The following is a 19,816-nucleotide window of genomic DNA, read 5'->3' as shown; positions in this document are numbered from 1 at the left end:
ACGAACTGGTTATAAAATCGGCCTAGTCAACGCAATCGGAGGGTGCTAGTGGTGGAGCGGGAAGGTCCTTCTGGAAAGGTGAAGTTAGTAGAGTGTTGTGGTCAACACGCAGCAGGACGGATGTGACTTCATTGGTAGCGCTGCGGTTAGGGTGAGGCTGTTACATGCCGGGGCCTTCCGGAGTTCGGAGTTCAATTCCGACTTCATCTGTAGGGAGTTTGTTCGCTTTCCCGTGAACGCGTCAGTTCCCTCCGGGTGCTCCGGTTTCCTCCGACAGTCCAACGTCGTGTACCGCCTGGTAGATTAATTGGTCATTGTAAATGGTCTTGTGATTGGGCTAGTGTTAAATAGGTGGGTTGCTAGGCGGTGCTGTTCGATGGCTCAGAAAAGCTTGTTCCGCTCTGTATCTCCAAATAAAAATAAGTAAAAATAGAAAACTCTTATGTATATATTTTATATCAAGAAGAGCGTGTGACAGAGAGATGGGTTGTGAAAAGCCGCTCATTTTGATCAATTTATTGGATATGTTACCTGTTTGCAGGTTTGGATATCATATACTGAGATTTCCATAGGGAAAGAATCAAATCCGATTGTGGAGGATATAAACTCGGGGAATGGAAGGGCGTGCGTTGGTCTGGCTGGAAACAGAGGTTTACCATACATGAGTCTTTTTCTGGGTGAAACGGAGGAAGGAGTTTTGCGTTATGGGGATCGGTACTGGGACAGCCACCTTTCACCATTCATATAAATAACGTGGATAAGTCATTGGAGATGACTATGGGCGGGTAGGAAAGAAAGAGGAGAGAGCGGAAGAACGAGTGGGGGGGGAGAGGGAATAGAGGAAAGAGAAAGGAAGGGGAGGAGATGGTCGGGAAGGAGAGAAGGAGAGGGAGAATGGAGAGGGAGATTGGACAGATAGAGAGAGGAGAAGGGAAGAGAGGGAGAGGGAGGAGAGAGGGTGAAAGGGAAAGGGGTGGAGAGAGAAATAAGGGATGAAAGAGTGGGGGTGAAAGTAAGTTAAGGAAGGTTTCATAGGGGCGTCGACACGTTAAGTGGTCGGATAAAGGTTTGACACACTGAGAGTAATGTGCAGATAATGGGAAAACAGCAACGAACGGGTTAACTAGCCAGTAGCTCCAACCGCTCGACTCCCCGTCCCGTCACTTTAAACAGTGTCTTCAACTGCTCGAGGTGGTGTGTGCATTGTGGTGGGGAAATCCCTCCACGGACCTTGCGAGGCGCTGCAGCCGTAGTTCAAACATCCAAGTATAAACTCCCTCCTTTACCCCTCTTTATCTCTTTCCCTCAAACTCCCCTGTATTTATCCCCCCTCTCTCTCCCTCCCTCGCTCTCCTACACAATCTTTCCAACATCCTTCTCCCTCTGTCCAATCCGTCCGTTCTCTGTCCATCTCTCCGTCTCACTCCCTCCTTTCTCTCTCTCTCCCCAAACGTCCTGTCACTCTACTCCATCTCTCTCTGACGATTCTTATCGCATCCCCTTCTCAGCCCCCCAAAATTTCTTATCCTTTGGGCCATTTAGGGGTTGGTGGAATGTGCTAGATGAATGCAGAGTGCTGTTATTGCCTGCGGGCGTCCTGACAGAGGGTTGAGGGGGAGGCAGGAGCTGCCTACCAGGGTTTGGGGGAGGGAGGGGCAAAGGGCTACAGAAATGGACGTGGCCTTAACTGGATCCGCCACGCACCAGATTCGAGCAGCCGACCGACCACTCTGGGTCTGGTCAGCGCTCCGAATGAAGGGATTCCGGTGTAATGCCCGGAGGAATTCCAGCTTCCTCGGCCGGCACCTCTGCGGGTTGCTGCTTCGTCTCGGACCGTACCAAGGGGATGAGCTTCCTACCGCCGCTTGTAGCAGTACACGCCGTACTGACGCTGCGCTCGGTTTGGGAAGCCGTGGGTGCGGACCCCCGGCTCTGGACCGCCGCACTGGGCGCGCGGGGTGACGATGGGGAAGCGGACGCTGCCGTCGGCTAGCCAGCCGGGCTCACAGCGGTGCAGGCGGGAGAAAGTCCAGGCAGCGTACAGCTGTCCGACCTTGGCGATGGTGGCACCTTCACTGCGGCAGACACTCACTGCCCGGCGGTAGTCCAGCATCTGGGAGTTCTTCCGGAAATAGACGTAACCTAGAGCGGAATGGGAACGGGTTAGACAGAGACACAAGATGTTCTACAGATGCTGGAAATCTAGAGCAATGCACAAAATGTGCTGGAGGAGTTCAGCAGGTCAGGCATTATCTATGGATGAAAATAAACAGTCGACGACTCCGGTCGAGACCATTCATCGGGACTGACCACTATTTTTTCCCTTACATAGATGCTATCTGACCTGCTGAGCTCTTCCAGTACTGGGTTAGACAGAGAATCAAATTTTCTGCACCATCTCATCACACAAACTCTTGTCAGGCTCAGAGAGAAGCGCCCTCCACCATCTTATAACACACTTCCGAGATCGGATACGCAGGGAAGCTCCCATCGCACACTCCCGGGGCAGACACGGAGTGAAGCTCACCCTACAATGTCCCATCAGACACTCTCGGAGTCTCGGAATCTCCCCCTACACTATCCCGTTACACATTCTTGGTGTCAGACACGGAATGAAGCTCCCGCTACGCCGTCCCATCACACACTCCCGGAGTCGGGCAGAATGAAGCTCCATGCACACCAGTCCTATCACAGACTCCCAGGAACGCGGACAGTGTGGGTTGTATGATAGGTTGGGAGCCACTTTCGTCCTCCAAAAGGGGGCGCTGTCACCTGTTTCTGGCAGCGTATTCTCCCTCATCGAGCTACCTCGTGGTCACCAAGTCCTGAGACTAAAGGGAAAAAGGATCTCGTCACAGATCAAAACGATCTGTGGGAGGAAAGCAACTGCCGACGTTTCGGACCGATACCGTGCATCAACCCCATTCTCCCAACCCCTTCCCCCACAGATGCCGCTTGATGGCTGAATTTCTCTAGAAGACAATTTGCTGCTTGATTTCAGTGTCTCCACGACTGATAGCTTGTCTTGCACATCAGGCCAAACAACGCTGGAAGGCGAATCAGAAAGGACCTGACTCCGAGAAGTCCCAGAGTTGCATAGGGGCTAAAGCATGGACACAATTCGGCCCGTCATTTACGAACTGGCTTTAAGAGCAATACACAGGGTCCTACGTTCGTCCTCACCTCCCCCACGGCTAATTCCTGTCAGATGATCCATCTCCCTGTTGAATCTGCCGACCAAGTGTCGTTCTAAGATAGTCCCATTTGTCAGTGATCAGCCTATGTCACTCTAAGCGTTCACTGTTCGGCCCGCGAATCTGTAGTATCCAGTAATATCCCACCAATCTAATTTTATTCTCCCTATATTCCTCTCAGGTCTTCCGCCTCAGCTTCTACACCGCACTCACACAGTGGCGGGGGAGTGGGAAGAGGTGGAATTTACAGCGGCTGATGAACCCACTGACCCCACAGATCGATGGAATGAGGGAGGAAGCGGGACACCTGGGAGGAAAGACATTCTTACCTCAGAGAGAGTACAAAGAAGGTTCACCAGATTGATTCCTGGGATGGCAGGACTTTCATATGATGAAAGACTGGATCGACTAGGCTTATACTCTCTGGAATTTAGAAGATTGAGAGGGGATCTTATTGAAATGTATAACATTCTAAAGGGATTGGACAGGCTAGATGCAGGAAGATTGTTCCCGATGTTGGAGAAGTCCAGAAGGAGGGGTCACAGTTTAAGGATAAAGGGGAAGCCTTTTAGGACCGAGATAAGGAAAAACTTCTTCACTCAGAGAGTGGTGAATCTGTGGAATTCTCTTCCATAGGAAACAGTTGAGGCCAGTTCATTGGCTATATTTAAGAGGGAGTTAGATATGGTCCTTGTGGCTAAAGGGATCAGGGGGTATGGGGGGAAGGCTGGTACAGGGTTCTGAGTTGGATGATCAGCCATGATCATACTGAATGGCTGTGCAGGCTCGAAGGGCCAAATAACCTACTCCTGCGCCTATTTTCTATGTTTCTATGTTTCTATGAAACCCATCCCGTCGCAGGCAGAGCGTACGAGCAGGACATACTAGAGATCGGATCGAACATCCCCCGGGATAACCTCCCAAACTGCAGCGGAAGCTGCCGTGGACCCCCCGCAGCGCTGGAGGCAGCGCCCTGGGATCCTGCTGTGCGGAGCGAAGTGACTCACCCTTGATGCTGGATGTGAAGCAGAATGCGTCGTAGCGCTCCCGCTGCTTGTTCCGCAGTCCGTAGCTCCTGATGCCCGGGGGAAGATGGCGGCCCCCGCACTGATCCCGCGGCTCCATCACCGGGTACTGCACACTGCCGTCCTCCAACCAGCCCGCGTTACACCAGTCCAGGCCCCGCTCCCATTCTTGTGGGCGGGAGAGCCGTGTTAGTGCGTCAATATTACCCTTCTGGTCCCTACACCCCTCTCCGTCTGTGTGAACCCCTCCGCCCCTACACCCAACCCTGTACAATACCTATAAGCCTCTTCGGTCCCTACACATCTGCCCGTCTGTTTAACACCCACCGGCGCTTAAAACAGTGTAGCCCCATTCTCTCCCCGACCACCCCTACACTCCTCTCTCCGGGAGAGACCGGGTGCTCTTGGCTTTGATTAACTATTTTGCCTAGTGAGGCATCACGCCGCCTACAGGCGGCCCTGAAGTGGACGATGGGATCTGTCTCCTCTCACTCTTCTCAGTGAGATCATCAACAAGGGAGCGCCAACCTGCAGGTGGGGAGCTGAGGGAGCGCCCTGCTGTGGGATGGAAGCACTGGTTGAAGGAGCACCGCAAATCGAGGGGGTCCGTGAAGGAGTCGAACGGCTCTAGCGATCTCAACTACTCTTGGTAAGGCCGGCATTCTATGTTTTAAACAGTGGTGGAGGGCTTCAGACCCAGCCCGGCCACCGAAACCGTTTTCAGGGTGACAATCCCACTCCAACGCCCCCCGTGGCTCATGTGACCATCTCCCCAGAAATTCAGGACCTGATGGTCAGTTCCCGAACACCCCAACTTCCCCCACTGTGGATACGCAGCTGACGTCGATCTTCCCTCTTCCCATCTCTGTCGGGTTCGTCAGGAAGATCAGCCCACAACCCCTCGGCTCTCCTGGTCAAGGGTCTCCTCCACCCCCACCCCCACCCCACCATTTCCAGGGGCCGCAGTTGGCTGCCTTTACCTTGGAATAGCTGTTGGAAGCTGGCGAGCTTGGCGTCCTGGCCCGCACACGCCCGCACCGCCTGGTAGTAGTTGAACTGGTAGCGACCCTGCCGGGGCTGGTAAGGGAACACGACTCCTGGTAACGGAAGAGACGAACTTTTCAATGTCAGCGGAGGGGGGTTAAAGTACTAGGGAGCACTTAGGGTCGGGGGGAGGGTTGCGGAGCTGTATGCGCCTGAGGGGTTATAGAGACGGGGAGAGTTGTAAGGCCTAGAGTGTGTCACAGAGACGTATAGGGGCGTATATCGGCCGGAAGGAGTCGCAGAAACAGGCGGGGTACAAGGCCCTCAAGGTTGTAGAGATGGAAGGGTGTAGAGGCCGGAGGGACTTACAGATACGGGAAGGGATGATGAGCCGCAGAGGCGTGTAGTGGCCGGTGGGGTGACAGAGAGAGATAGGGTGTAGCTACCGGAGGATGTTGCAAAGGGAGAGGTGTAGGAGGTGATAGCCACGGTGCTAACTGACTGGTGAGTCGAGTTGGAGCGGGCAGGAAGCACCGGAAAGACTGGCCGAAGGGGATGGGGGAATCCTACCATCGAGCTGCAGCTCGAGCTCGGCAGCTTCGTCGTCCACGCCGTTGATGAGTTCGCACTTGAACTTCCCGGCATCTTCCAGCCGGACGTCGAGCAAAAGCAGAGACACGTCGTACTTGTCGAGTCTGCGGAGGTATGCCCTCCTGGCGAATGCCCCGTAGCCCTTCTGCTGGAGGCTGTTACCCACCAGCACAATGTTCTCTAGAGGCGACCCGTTCACCTTTACCCACTTCACCCGGTATCCGTTGGGCACGAACCGCATGCGGCAGGGTAACGTAGCGTTGGCCCCTCGGCGGGACGTCACCACGCTTGGGCTAGAGTTCTCCAGGTACCGGACGTACCCCAGCACGGCTAATCACCGGGAGTAACAGGGAGAGAGAGAGCCTAAGGTCAATAGCTCAAGACTCACATCAAAGTCACGTTACTGTCAGGTGCACAAATCCCCTGAACTGCAACTCGCAGCAGTGTCACAGGAACGTGGAAACATAAATCACCTAATATGCCAACATAATTTTGTATTTATCCGGAGGGCTCTTAATATTCTTAATGATTCCTCCCATCTGTCTAACATTCTCTTTGACCCCCTACTATCGGGCAGGAGGTACCGCAGCATTACAACAAAAACTGTTAGAATGGAAAACAACTTCCTCCCTCAGGCCGTAAAATACTGAACTCGCTGCCACCACCCCGGTCTCATCATATACATGAAGCACCAGTAGAGTTATACTGTTTACTTTTTAACTTGCAACGTAGGTGCGCCTTAATATTTGTCAATTTGTTTGCGGTAATGTTACATTCTGTGTTGTGAGTGTGAGTTATAGGTATGGTGTGTTGCGCACCTTGGTCCGGAGGAACGTTGTTTCTTTTGGAGATATACGTGTGTACGATTGAATGACAATAAACTGAACTTGAACTAAAATTATATAAGACAACGAACATTATGATGCAGAAGGTGTGAGCGTAGAAATGAGCGTAAAGTAGGTACAGGGGAGATGTCAAGGGTAAGTCTTTAACGCAGAGAGTGGTGAGTGCGTGGAATGGACTGCCGGTGACGGTGGTGGAGCCGCATACGATAGGGTCCTTTAAGAGACTCCTGGATAGGTACATGGAGCTCAGAAAAATAGAGGGCTATGCGTTGCCCTGGGTAATTTCTAAGGTAAGGACATGTTCGGCACAGCTTTGAGGGCCGAAGGGCCTGTATTATGCTGTAGGTTTTCTACGTTTCTATGTTTCTAAAAATCAGAGACAGGTCCATGGTATTAACCATATAACCACATAACAATTACAGCACGGAAACAGGCTATCTTGGCCCTCTAGTCCATGCCGAACGCTTACTGTCACCTAGTCCCACCGACCTGCACTCAGCCCATAACCCTCCATTCCTTTCCTGTCCATTTGGCTATCCAATTTTACTTTAAATGACAATATCGAACCTGCCTCTACCACCTCTGCTAGGAGCTCATTCCACACAGCTACCATTCTCTGAGAAGTTCCCCCTCATGTTACCGCCAAATTTTTGCCCCTTAACTCTCAACTCCTGTCCTGTTGTTTGAATCTCCCCTACTCTCAATGGAAAAAGCCTATCCACGTCAAATCTATCTAACCCCCTCATAATTTTAAATACCTCTATCAAGTCTCCCCTCAACCTTCTACGCTCCATATTCCGTATTGCGGGAGGTGGCCGCTTGTGTCCCGTTGCTGAGTTATGGTTGGGGCCGCGCACGTCGGTGGCTGAAGGATAGGAGCTCTCACTGACCCCAGTGGTGTGGGACATCAGGCTCCGGTATCTGTTGCTTGACAGTAGCGGTGAGAAGAGAACAAGCTCCCTAACCATATGTCAACGTGGATTAGACACAGACCAATTTTCTTTAACGCATTTGGTCTAGGGAACTAAGAGCCGGGCTTTCCTGCACACTGTGCGATCGCCACCTGGTGGTGGTAAGCTGCCTTCTTAAACCTCTGTAGTAATCGAGATGTGAGTAAAAGCCAGTAACAGTACTGCCGTCGGAGAAGGGAGTTCCAGCGACGGTGAAAGAACGCTGATATATTTCCAAATTAGTCCAGCTCTCTCTACACCGTCCCATCAAACACTCACAGGGTCAGACACTGGGCGAAATTCACTCCACACCGTCCCATCACGTACTCCTGGGGTCAGACACAGTGTGAAGCTCTCTCTACCCTGTCGGGTGGACAGACTCCTGGGGTTGGTCAAAGAAACTCCCTCTGCACTGTCCCACAGGTTTCTCTGAATTTTCTCTTTAACGAGTGCCCCATCCTGTGTACTGGTGACATATGGAACCCGGTGAACCCGACAGGTTCGCTAAGGTGAAGTTCTGACTGCTCCCCATCCCTCCTCCTATGGCCCCACTTGTCTCTGGGATGGTACTGCCTTGTGCTCAGCTGCCCAGTCTTGGTCTGATCTTCGCTACTGTAGACACTGCATCGTTATCCTGGCCTAGCTGGATCCCGTGGAATTTCTGCTAGAGCTTCCAGACCATTCTTCACAGTCTCTCGTCCTCAAGCTTTCTACCCTTTGTCCATTTCAGCTCTCTACAGGAAGGATGGGATTAAACTAGAGAGGGGTCAAAAAAAGATTCACGGGGACCTTGTCTGGAACGCAGGGCTTGAGATATCAAGACAGATTTCATAGCGGGGTTTACTTTTCCTGGAGCGAAGGAGGTTGAGGTGAGGCACGGAAGGGGTTTTATAAAAATAGATAGAGCAGCAGCTGTGTGTTTACAATCGTGGGGTTCCGCGGATTCTGGAAATTCAGAGCAACACACGCGCGCACAAAATACTGGAACAGCTCAGCAAGTCAGCCGCTCGGCCCCTCTACGGAAGAGCAATAAATAGTCGACGGTTCGGGCCGAGATCTTTCATTAGGACTGCAGATGCAGGGAATTTTGAGCAACAGGCACAAGATTGCTGGAGGAACTCAATAAATTCAGACAGGAAAGTCCTGGTGAAGGGTGTCGGCCCTAAACGTCGACTATCCATGGACGCTGCCTGACCGCAGAGTTGCTGCACCATGTTGTGTGAGAGTAAGGTCGATGGTGACCGCGGTACATATTTCTTCCCCTAACCGGCGAAACCAGAAATATCGCGGACTCCTGGGAGGATTTTAAGTTGACGGAATGAAAGATCAGTGCAGGGAGGATTACCGGGCAACGTGTGGCCCGAGCTAGTCTACTAGGAAGGGCGAGAAAGCTGGCAGTACCTTGATCTCCGCGGGTGCGCTGCCTGAGGTCCTCGGTATAGTGTCCCCCCTGGGCCGTGTAGTAGATCGGACCGGCCTGGGCCAGGCACCAGCCACAGGCCAGAGTTAGCAGCATGATAGGCGTCCTCATGGGGGGTGGGGTGTCCTCGTCCACAGAGAGCCGAGCAGGCTGGTAGGAAAGTGGGACTGTAGATCGCCCGACGGCCCGAGCTTGGCCGGAGTGGCAGCCTGGCGAGGAAATGGTTAATGTCCCTGGCCGCAATCGAGGCCTCTCGGCCCATTTCGTTTCTCTGTTCCCCCTGTTCTGTCTCTCCTCAGCCATGCCCAGTCCCTGTCGTTGCTTATGCTGGAGAAGGAGGCTTTTTGGCCTATCACGTCTGCCCGTTCCCGCAAACCATCCGCACCAGACACATCAGCAGAAATAGGCCATTCAGCCCTTCGACAATAGATCATGCCCGATTTATTATTCTCTTTAAGTCCCATTCTCCTGCCTTCTCCCCGTAACCTTTGCGGCTCCTATCTCATCAATAACCTATCAACATCCGCTTTAATTATACTCAGTGACTTTACTTCACAGCCGTCCGTGGCAATGAATTCCACAGATTCATCAGCGCTAGCTAAAGGAATTCAACCTAATCTCTTCTAAAGGGGTGTCTTTGTATTCTGAGGTTGTGCCCTCTGCTCCTAAGCTCTCCCATTTGCCTTCCTTGCTACGGACTCAAGTTGCAAATTAACCTTTAGGGAATATTGCACAAGGACTTTCAAGTTCCTTTGCACCTCCGATTTCTGAATGTCCTCCCAATTATAAGGTTGCCTACGTCTTTATTCCTTCAACTAGAGATGTACTTCCTTAGATTGTATTCCAACTGCCGCTGCTTTGCCCATTCTCCTAATCTGTCTAAATCCTCCTGTAGAGTCTCTGCTCCTTCAACACGACCTGCCCCTCCACTTATCTTCGTACCATCCACAAAACAAGTGATTCCGTCATCCAGATCATTAACGTAGCGGGATCAACTCCTATTCCTGGGGAATACCGTAGTCACCGGCAACCGAACAGACCAAACTTGGCTCCAGCCCAACATCAGTCCGTCGGCCAAAATCCAATCCAGCTCATCCTGTTCTCCAATGCAACCCAGTATAAGCCTTCGTCTACGCTCATTCATGGGCCCCATCCACTAACCTATGCCTTCCCCTAATACACTACTAGCCTATACCGAAACAAATTCCACCTCACCCAGTCCACAATTTAACCCCAACCCCAATGTAACCCCGAGGCCGCCTCACCCTCTTACACTCGTGTACCGTACTCAGTCAACCATGAACTCTTTCCAACCCACCATCAACAATATCCACCATAACCCAACCCACCCCCAAGCCGAACCTTTCCCCGCTATATCCCAACCCTGATTTCCGCACAGCCGCACCATCCCACTCTAACCCCAACCCCGACCCAATATTGACTGCATCCTACCATGACCTAACAGACTATTCCGCCTTGACCTGCGCCAAACTCCTGACCCTATGCCTTCACCGCCCTTCCCCACCCTAATACCACGCCCCCTCAGTGATATTTCACCCTCCACACCTGACCTTAGACCACCCAATCTAACATCAACCTTGAACCATCCTGACCTTAACCCATCGCCCTGATCCAAAAGCTCTCCCCCCGCCCTCTACATTCTCCCCCATCACTTTGACCACCAGCATGAGGCTAATGCTCGGCCTCATCTAACAGTAATCCCCACCCTGACTCTCAAACTCGCCCGTTCGGACCCGATAGCTTCACCATGCTCAACATTCACCGTCCTCCACTCCGACACGACTCAATCCACCAGGCTCCATTCCCAGACCCAGCCCTTCAACCCCAGAACCCCCTGTCCAACCCGCTCCACAGAACTAACCCACTGCACATCCCTCACTGGCATCCGATATCCTCTCAATCCAACCACCCTACTACCTCCACCCCCAGCTCACCCTTACCTCCACCAGTTCGATTGCCCCAGCGATGTCTCGGTGGGGGAGGGGGTTGATTTCAGGAGGTCCTCAGGGAGCTAGGACCTGCCCCGTGCCAGCTCAGCGGCTCTCTGTCTCTCACACACAGAGCGCTCTCTCAATGGCAGGCTTACAGTGATAAGTTGTTTAACGAGCCCCGGGCTGTGTCTATTGTTATCGGGCGGACGTAACCCGCGTCCCTAGAGCCACGAACAAGAGCCGCTTTTCTCTGCCCTGAACTGTGTTTGTGTCCAATTGTTCTCTGTCCCATTGTCTTGTGCTTGAAGGCGGGCGATTAACGTCCAGCTGTCAAAAGGAGGGTTTGTCTTGGAGCTCAAGTTTCGCCTCTGCCCCAGTGAAACCCTGCTCGCCCCTCCAGCCCACCGGTTCGGCAGCGTCAGGTATCCATCTGACAAGGAACACTGCCAGATCCCGGCTCTTCCTTAAATAGGTCACCGCATCCAACAATCGGGGTGGTGGAGGGGGAGGGAAATGGGGGAAGGGGCTACTGGCAGACAGGGTGCGGGAGCAGGGGACCCCGAGACTTCCCTCTCCTTTTGTGACAATCTCCCTCTTTGTTTCTCACCACTTTTTATGAACCTAATATCTCTCTGACTTCATCTTTCGTCTCCCTCTTTCCCTTTCCTCCTCCTTACAGTGCGCTCCCTCACTGCTCCACCTCTCTGACTTCATCTTTCGCCTCCCTCTTTCCCTTTCCTCCTCCTTACAGTGCGCTCCCTCACTGCTCCACCCAGACTGTGGCGCTCCCTCCCCCCGGCACTCACTCTGCCTCTCCTACAGTGCCTGGTTCCCTCACCGGCCCCTCCCAGACTGTAGATCCAATAGTGCGCGCTGGCTCCTCGCCTCCCACAATGACACGATCTGGCTCTTCCGATGTGGCGCTCCCTCATCGCCCACCCACAACGTAGCGCTAATTGCAACTCCCACGGTACGGCGCTCCTTCTCTGACCCTCCCACAGCGCGGCCTGCCCTCTGTCTCCACATCGTGCTTCACATCTTCACTGCCCGTCGCAGGCCCCGAGCTCCCTCTGCCTCTCCCGGAGTAACAGACTCCCTCAATGCCATTACCACAGTACGGCGCTCCCTCACTGCTCGTCCCACAGTGCAGAGCTTCCTCAGTACTGCCCCTTCAACTATCAGCTTCATGGGTTTGACTTGCTTTGACAACTTTAACAAATGAGACTGAGACATACATAGAGAGGAAACAAGATTACAGAGAAACGGAGGGAGAGAGCGAGAGGGAGATTCAGATACAGGAGGATCGTGAGAAAGAGGGAGAACGAGAGAGATACAGAGAGCGACAGAAACAGACAGGCAGACAGACGCGGAGTAGCAGAGAGAGTGAAAGAGCGAGAGAAAGGAGAACGACAAGATAAGAGACGGTGAGAGAAGTAGAGAGGAGAACGAGAAGGAGAGAGACGGCGAGAAAGAGAGAGAGAGAAGGATGGGCGGGCACCCTTGTAGCGCTGACGGAGATGAAGGTCCCGAGCAGGGAGGGTGAGACGATCGTAGAGCAGACTCTGGAATTCGCAACATAAACTGACTCCTGAGTGTGAGCCGGAGTGTGTAGCCTGGAAGGGCCTTTTAATGGCGTTCCTGCGCAGGGTGACACAGTGCAGGAGGGTCGGTATAGTGGCGGCCTCTGCCCACACAACGCTGGGACTGTGAGTGTGTCACGCAGGCACCACGTGAGCCCCATACCCACTCAACACCGTGGACAGGCACCGTGCTCAGACCAGGGAGTGGGGTGAGGAGGTGGGTGCGGTGGGGCTAGGTTCGAGTCACTGGTTCAACCCCGACCGCCAACGCTGTCTTTGTGGAGTTTGCTCGTTCTCACCGTGACCTGTTTGTTTTATGTGCTGCGGATTCCTCCCATATTCCCGAAAAAAAAACATGAGAGTTCGATGGGTTAATCTGCTGCTGCACATGACCTCTGGTACGGGGTTGAGGGGTGAAATCTGGGAGGAATTGATAGAGATGTGTGGAGAATTGGTTACAGGGAAAAGTGGGGAAGTGGGACTACCGCGCTGGTATCGATCGAGCGGGTGAACGGGCTCCTTTTGAGTTATGAGGACTTGTGCAGAGGGAAGAGTGCAGCGAGTGGTAGAAAGGGTTTTCAGTTCTGAATGGTGGTGAAATAACGACCAGGCCGCTGTGTGTCTGTCTAATTTGAGACAGAGAGCGGAGACAGCGGCCATGCGAGAGGAGGGGACGGGGAGAAGAGTGGGGAGTGTGGCGAGAAGTGGCGATGGGGAGAAGAGTGAGAGAGGGGAAGAGGGGGACGGAGGGAAAAAGAGGGGGAAAGACGAAAGGGAGCTGAGAGAGTGAATGAAAGAGCGTGTGCGTGAGAGAGAATGTAAACACGACTATTGGGAGAGAGACTGAGATATGTTTGTGAGTGTTTAAGTGTGTATTTGCGTGCGTGTGTCTGTGCGAGTCTGTGTGTGCGTGCGTGTGTGTGTGTGTGAGTGTGTCTGTGTGTGTGTATATGTGTGTGTGTGTGCCTGTGTTTCTGTCTGTGTACATGTGTATGTGTGTGGAGTTGGAGAGAGAGAGAGAGAGAGAAAGGAGGGGATAGGGTTATACAGTGAACTGACTGAACTAAGGGACCCCCACCCCCCGCACGTCACCACCCTTCTCGACAGACACACAGACTCCAGGACTAGGCAGATACCGGCAAACAACCTTGATACCCACTACACTGTACATGTACCCCGTCCCCCAACCCCTCCACGCCGTGTGTGTGTGTGTGTGTGGGCGTGGGAGTGAGGAGGGGGTTACATTCTGGCCCACAGTTTCATCGAGATAGGTAGAATCAACGCAGTAGATCAGCGGCGGCATGTGGAAGAACCGGATCCTCCGAGCTAGGGTCAGCCACAGGTCCCGTGAGCAGTATGTTATCTCTCTGGCCGACTCTCCCAGCGCCGCACCTCAGCGACTGGTGGAGCCGAAGTATACAAATAACAAGATATATCAGCTGAGGGAAAATAAAAGCGCAAAAATCCGAAACAGATGAAGGTCAATTGGCACCTCGAACTTACTGGATGAGCTGACTGAAATCTCAGGGCCGCATTCTTGTCTATCTGTGATATCACTACCTTATCAGCAATCTCCCAAAGTTCGCACTGAAAGTATGCAAAGACTGTTTCCACCGAACTTTGAAGTTCTAAAGGCTCACAAGGCTCAGAGAGAGAGAGGGAGAGAAAAATGTTACATAATCTCTCTTAACTGCAGAATCAGCATAGGAGAATGAGAGGAGATTTAATAACGATATGGGAAATTATGAAGGTTATAGACAGGGTAAATGCAAGCAGCCTTCTTCCAGTGAGGCTGGTTGAGACTAGAACGAGAAGTCATAGGTAAAGGTGAAAGGTGAAATATTTAAGGGGACGCTGAGAGGGAGCTTCTTCACTCAGGGTGGCGAGAGTGTGGAATGAGCTGCCAGCGCAGATGATAGATGCAGGGTCGATTTCAACTTTCAAGAGAAATTTGAATAGGTATATGGATAGGAGGGAAATGGAGGGATATGGTTCGGGTGCGGGTCGATGGCACTAGGCCGAATAATAGTTCGGCACGGACTAGATGGGCCGAAGGGTCTGCAGGGTTCTATGACTCTTAATGATTTTGTTTCAAATTCGAGCACCCTGCCTCCACATACCCATTCTAGATTCTCAACGCTATTAGGCTTCAATCATTCCTCTCTCGTCCTCTGAATGTCTGCGGATTATCTATCTCAGTGCTTCAATCACTTGTTAATAGATCGTTAAAACAAATATACCTGATTGGGTTACCCGCACTTCACTTCCTCTATAGCTGTAACGCTACTCTATTCTGAGTTTTGTTTTGATGAATTATGTAAGGCTGACACGCAGACAAAAGCTCCTCATCGGATCTCGGTACACCTGGCAATATTTCAAGATTTTAGATTCAAGTTTGTTTAATGTCATTTCCAGTAATAATTATTATTACTTCGGAACTGGTGGAGCACAAACACACACTGAACTCTGCATTCCCTCCAACCCATAACAACAATTGCCTCCCTCATTTATCAAGAATCGATCTGCCCCTCACTTCAAACTATTCCAAGGCCCTGCTCCACCGCACTTTCAAGAGAAAAGTTCAAAAAACCTGCACAATAAGAGAGATTAAAATATGATTCATCTTTGACTTCAGAGATCGACTCCTTACTAATGAACAGTAACAGACACCCTCATAATAAACTCATTCCGGTACTCACACCTTTTAAACCCCTCAAGGTACTAACGATCCCATAGCCTGCACACCCTGCCGAATGGGCTTCAGACAACAGAGATGCTGCAAATGCTGGAAATCAGGAGGAAAGCACGGGCGTGCACACACACACACACACACACACACACACACACACACACACACACACACACACACACACACACACACACACACACACACACACAAACACAAACGTAAACACACACATACTAACACAGAGACACAAACGCACACAAAGACATGAACACAAACACATCCACCTACAAACACACAAGCGCATCTACACCAACGCAAACACACACACAAACACAAATACACACACACACTAACAAAGAGACACACACACACTAACAAAGACACACACACACACACACACACACACACACAGACGCACATATATATACGCACTGATGCGCACTCCTCCACACATACACTCACACATAACCTCCTCATACACGTTCACACAACACTCACTTACACACATAGCCATCATCAACGACTCCTACTATCCAGGCATTTTCTCTTCTCGTTGTTGCCTTCGGGAAGGAGGTACAGGAGCCTTAGGCCCCACATCACCAGGTTCACGAACAATTATTATCCTACAACCACCAGGCTCCTGAACTAGTGTGGATAACTTCACTCACCTGAAATCTGAACTGATTCTACAACACAAGGGCTCACTTTCATGGACTCTACAACTTACACTCTCAATATTATTTATTTACTTCTTATTGTTCTTCTTCTTATTCTTATTATTTATTTTTGTCTGAGCTCAAGCTAGTGAAACCTGACGTAGGGTATAGCCAAGCACATTCCTTGCTCAATTACTAGGAACTTTAGGAGTATTCGAATGGTTTTTAGTATTGTGGCTTTCTGGATATTTACATAAATATTGCTGTTTAATGCCATTGTGTAATGTCTTTGGGATGATACCAGTTGCAGATATAGATATAGGCATTGTTGTAGTTGTAGATGTAGTTGTATTGGGACAATGTATATCCTATTCATATTCCATAACTTTCCAATTTCTTCTCCTAATTCAACAAGTTCATGATGTTTCTCACTTATTGATTTCTGTATGCTGTGTGTCTCTGGAATGGCTATATCTATGAAGTAAGCTGCTTTTGCTTGTTTACCCTGTGATATTATTTCTGTACAGTTGTTAAGGATTGTCCTATCTGCAATAATAAATCGCTTGTATTATAATTAGTAGGACTTTGACTCTAAACCTGTATCATGCGTGTAGTTATCATAAAGTATGAGTTTTTTTTATTTTAAAGCCAGATTTTGCTGAATGATATTTGCAACTTGATTGTGCTCGTGTAAAGAATCAGAATTTGTTAAACCTCGGCAGGATTCTGTAATTTGTTGGATCGTTTCTGGTTTCTCTTGATACTTATCCTCTTGAATTTGTTGGTCTTTTATTATGTATTTGAAATAATTTGTGTGTGAACCATCTGGTCCTGTATTGCCTCAAGAAGCCCCTTTGTTTCCGGGAAGACGTTTCTCACTCCGAGGCAGGCGTTCCACGCTTTCTTGTCGGCATCTAGTCTGTTCAGATGGTGGCAAGTCTCCCATGGATGGTCATGCTCTTCCATTGTTAACTTCTTCTTCTATAGTGATAATTTCTTCAATTTTCTGGGTTGTGATTTCACTTACGTTTAGTGGTGTGTACTTCTTATCAGAATTGCATATGCTCGCATGGATATATAATAAATACAATATATAATAACAATAATTATTACTTTTTTTTCTTAACTCAAGTTGGAAAAGCCTGAGGCATGCGCAGAGCCAAGAACACTCATATCTCAATTGCTGGGAACTTTTGGACTGTTCTAGTGGTGTTTAGTACTGAGGCTTTGTGAAGATTTACAAAGATAATACTATGTACCCTAATTGTATAATTCTGTTATGTAATGACTTTGGTTTGATACCAGTTGCAGATACAATGGATACCCTATTGGGACTGTCACGTACCCCGTGACGGGTTAAAGAACCAGCAGAAGTGGAAAACACTTTGGAGTCCAGTACTGCTATTAACTAATGGAATTTATTAGTAACTGCATAATACAGTAATATAAAATCAGATATATCAAACAGGTTAGCAATGATTATATAGATATAGTATATAAGTGTGGAAATATATGAAAACCAAGCTTCTTCAAGTCTAGGGGTAAATAGATAGTCATATGATGATGAGTAAAGTTCAGTTCAGTTCGTGGTATTGAGTTGAGTAGTGATGGAGAGAGAGAGAGGGAGAGATTTGAGTCTTCAGGTGATCGGACGCTGTCGATCTTCCCGTTGTCCTCCGAAATCCTCTGGATGTCACCGACTGTGACCACAACAAAGGGGACCATTCTTCTGTGGTAGAATTATCAACCTAGGCGAGGGTTGGACACAGATAACTCCCCACCAGTCACACCCTTTTCACAGTGCGAGAGCCACTGATCGATCTGCCTGATCGATCCTCCAAAATCCTCTTTTTCTGTGGACACATCAAGGCTCATTCAGTGTCCAAAACAATGTGCCTGTAGTTCTATCATCTGACCTTTTGTTTATCTCACTGTGTTGAGCACTAGCTGTCCATCAAGCAGCCCCTCTCTTCTCTCACTGTAACAACTGGGAAACTGCTAGTGTCCTTGCAGAAGTGTAAACATGCTGCCGAAAAAAGCCTAACACCATGTCAAAACAGTCTTCACCTCTCTTTCACTTGCTATCTCTCACTTTTTAACAAGGTGTCTGGAGCTGAACAACTCTCTCTCTCTTTTCAAAAGCGCTGTTCATAGGGGTAATTCAGGACCCCGTCACAGGACAGTGTATATCCTGTTTATGTTCCATAGTCTTTCAATTTCCTCTTAATTCACCATATTTCTAGTGTTTTCGCTTACTAATTTCTGTAATAATAGTAATTACTATTATTATTATCTTTGCACAGCTTGTCTTCTTATGCACATGTGTCCTTGTGTGTAGTTCTTCATTGATTGCATTGTAGTTATTTGTTCTACTGTGAATGCCTGCAAGGAAGTGAATTTCAGGGATACTTTGATAATGAATTTACTCTGAAGGTGCCCCTCGACGCGACATTAGGATCCAGCGGCTGTGTCTAGACTGGTGGAAGTCTGAGGATGCAGCCTTGGGTCACTCTCCCCTCAGGTGGGGCAGGAGGGAGAGCAGTTGAAGAAGCGCCCCATCTACTCCGAAACCTCGCGCTCTTCTACGGACCCCGCCTTATACGGTGCTCCCTCAGCACCGCCTCTCACAGTGGGGCTCTCCCTTGATACTGCCATGCCTACTGTTTGATGCTCCCTGAGTAACAACCCACTGTCCCACAGTGCCCCCACCCTCAACACCGAACCCTCTCCAGCGGAGCTCCCTCATCACTCTGCCCACAGTGCGGTCCTCCTTCACACTGTCGCTCCCACAATATGGTGCTCTCACTGTACCCACCACTCTTAGAGTACAGGCACCCTCAGCTCCACCACTTACATACCGCGGCTCACCCTCATCACCGTCCCTCCCTCAGCACTCATCCCTCTCTCAGAGTGGCGCTCCCTGCCTATTGCAGGCACAGGGATCTGTTACGGCGAAAGGTGGGACCATATTCAGGCCGGGACCAGGAGCGGATGCAGTTTCCGGGATTCTGTGGGGCATCGCCCTCACGCAGTGCAATTTCCACAGGCCGGTCACTGCTACTGCACCACGAAGACAAGACAGGAGGGGGAAGGAACGGTTGCATTTCCCCCCATCGCGGCCACCCGCACCTGATCTGTTGAGCGAGATACCTCGGGTTCATTGCCAGCGCATGTCTCTGCAGACAGTATACATTCCTCATCCTACGGGAGCTGCCGACAAAAACAAGTGATAAGGTGCACCAGCTGTTATCACCCGCATCTCATCCAACGGGGAGGGGACGAGTAAATCAGCTCTCCTGATTGGAGCCCCATGGCCTGCCAAAAAAGGTTGACAGGGACTGGAGGGCCGCGGTTCAATGTCCCATGAAACAAGGCGGCACCCCTTTGCACCCTCTTTCCAAGCGAGGAAAACAGCAGCCCGGAGAAAGCAATTCGTTGTAATGTACAGATGAGAGGCAGCAACATGCCACTCGGCCCATCGAGCCTACCCGGCCGCTCAAATTTCTGGGCTGATCTGATAGCGACCTCAGCTCCCGCATTCCAGACTACTTGCATGAGTCTTTCACCACTTTGTTTAGCATGCACCAACCTCTCTCTACCTTAAAAATATTCTAAAACTGCTACCAACCCCCTTTGCAAAAAGTAGTTTTAAATCCCGACGGGCGTTCATCGCGGTCATAAATGGGTGATTCCTTTATTCAAACTTCGGATCCTAATTTCAATGTCTCCCACAAGGGGAAACGTGCGCTCAATATCTATCCCTCGGTCTTTCATGTTTCACTCTAGACTCCCCTCTCGCTGGACTTTAGAAGAATGAAGATGGGGGGGCGGTCTTTAACCAGAGGGTGGTGATCTGCGGAATTCATTTCCACAGTCAGCTGTGGAGCCAAGACTTTGGGTACATTTAAAGTTGAGCTTGATAGGTTCTTC

The 19,816-nt window shown here is 50.4% G+C and overlaps 1 protein-coding gene across 1 annotated transcript; it reads right to left on the bottom strand.

The window, feature by feature from the left end:
- Positions 1-1,855: 1,855 nt before the first annotated feature.
- LOC140207385 (hyaluronan and proteoglycan link protein 2-like) lies at positions 1,856-9,312 on the bottom strand. Its single transcript, XM_072275923.1, has 5 exons — positions 8,991-9,312; positions 5,774-6,124; positions 5,200-5,316; positions 4,202-4,387; positions 1,856-2,142 (listed from the first exon to the last, which is right to left on the bottom strand). Exons 1-5 carry the CDS (start codon positions 9,310-9,312, stop codon positions 1,856-1,858), a joined length of 1,263 nt encoding a protein of 420 aa, XP_072132024.1.
- Between the last annotated feature and the right edge of the window lie 10,504 nt (positions 9,313-19,816).

This window comes from Mobula birostris, chromosome 2 (genome assembly GCF_030028105.1).
Source record: "Mobula birostris isolate sMobBir1 chromosome 2, sMobBir1.hap1, whole genome shotgun sequence".
In the NCBI taxonomy this organism is placed as follows: domain Eukaryota; kingdom Metazoa; phylum Chordata; class Chondrichthyes; order Myliobatiformes; family Myliobatidae; genus Mobula; species Mobula birostris.
This window is presented reverse-complemented; position numbering and strand designations above follow the sequence as displayed.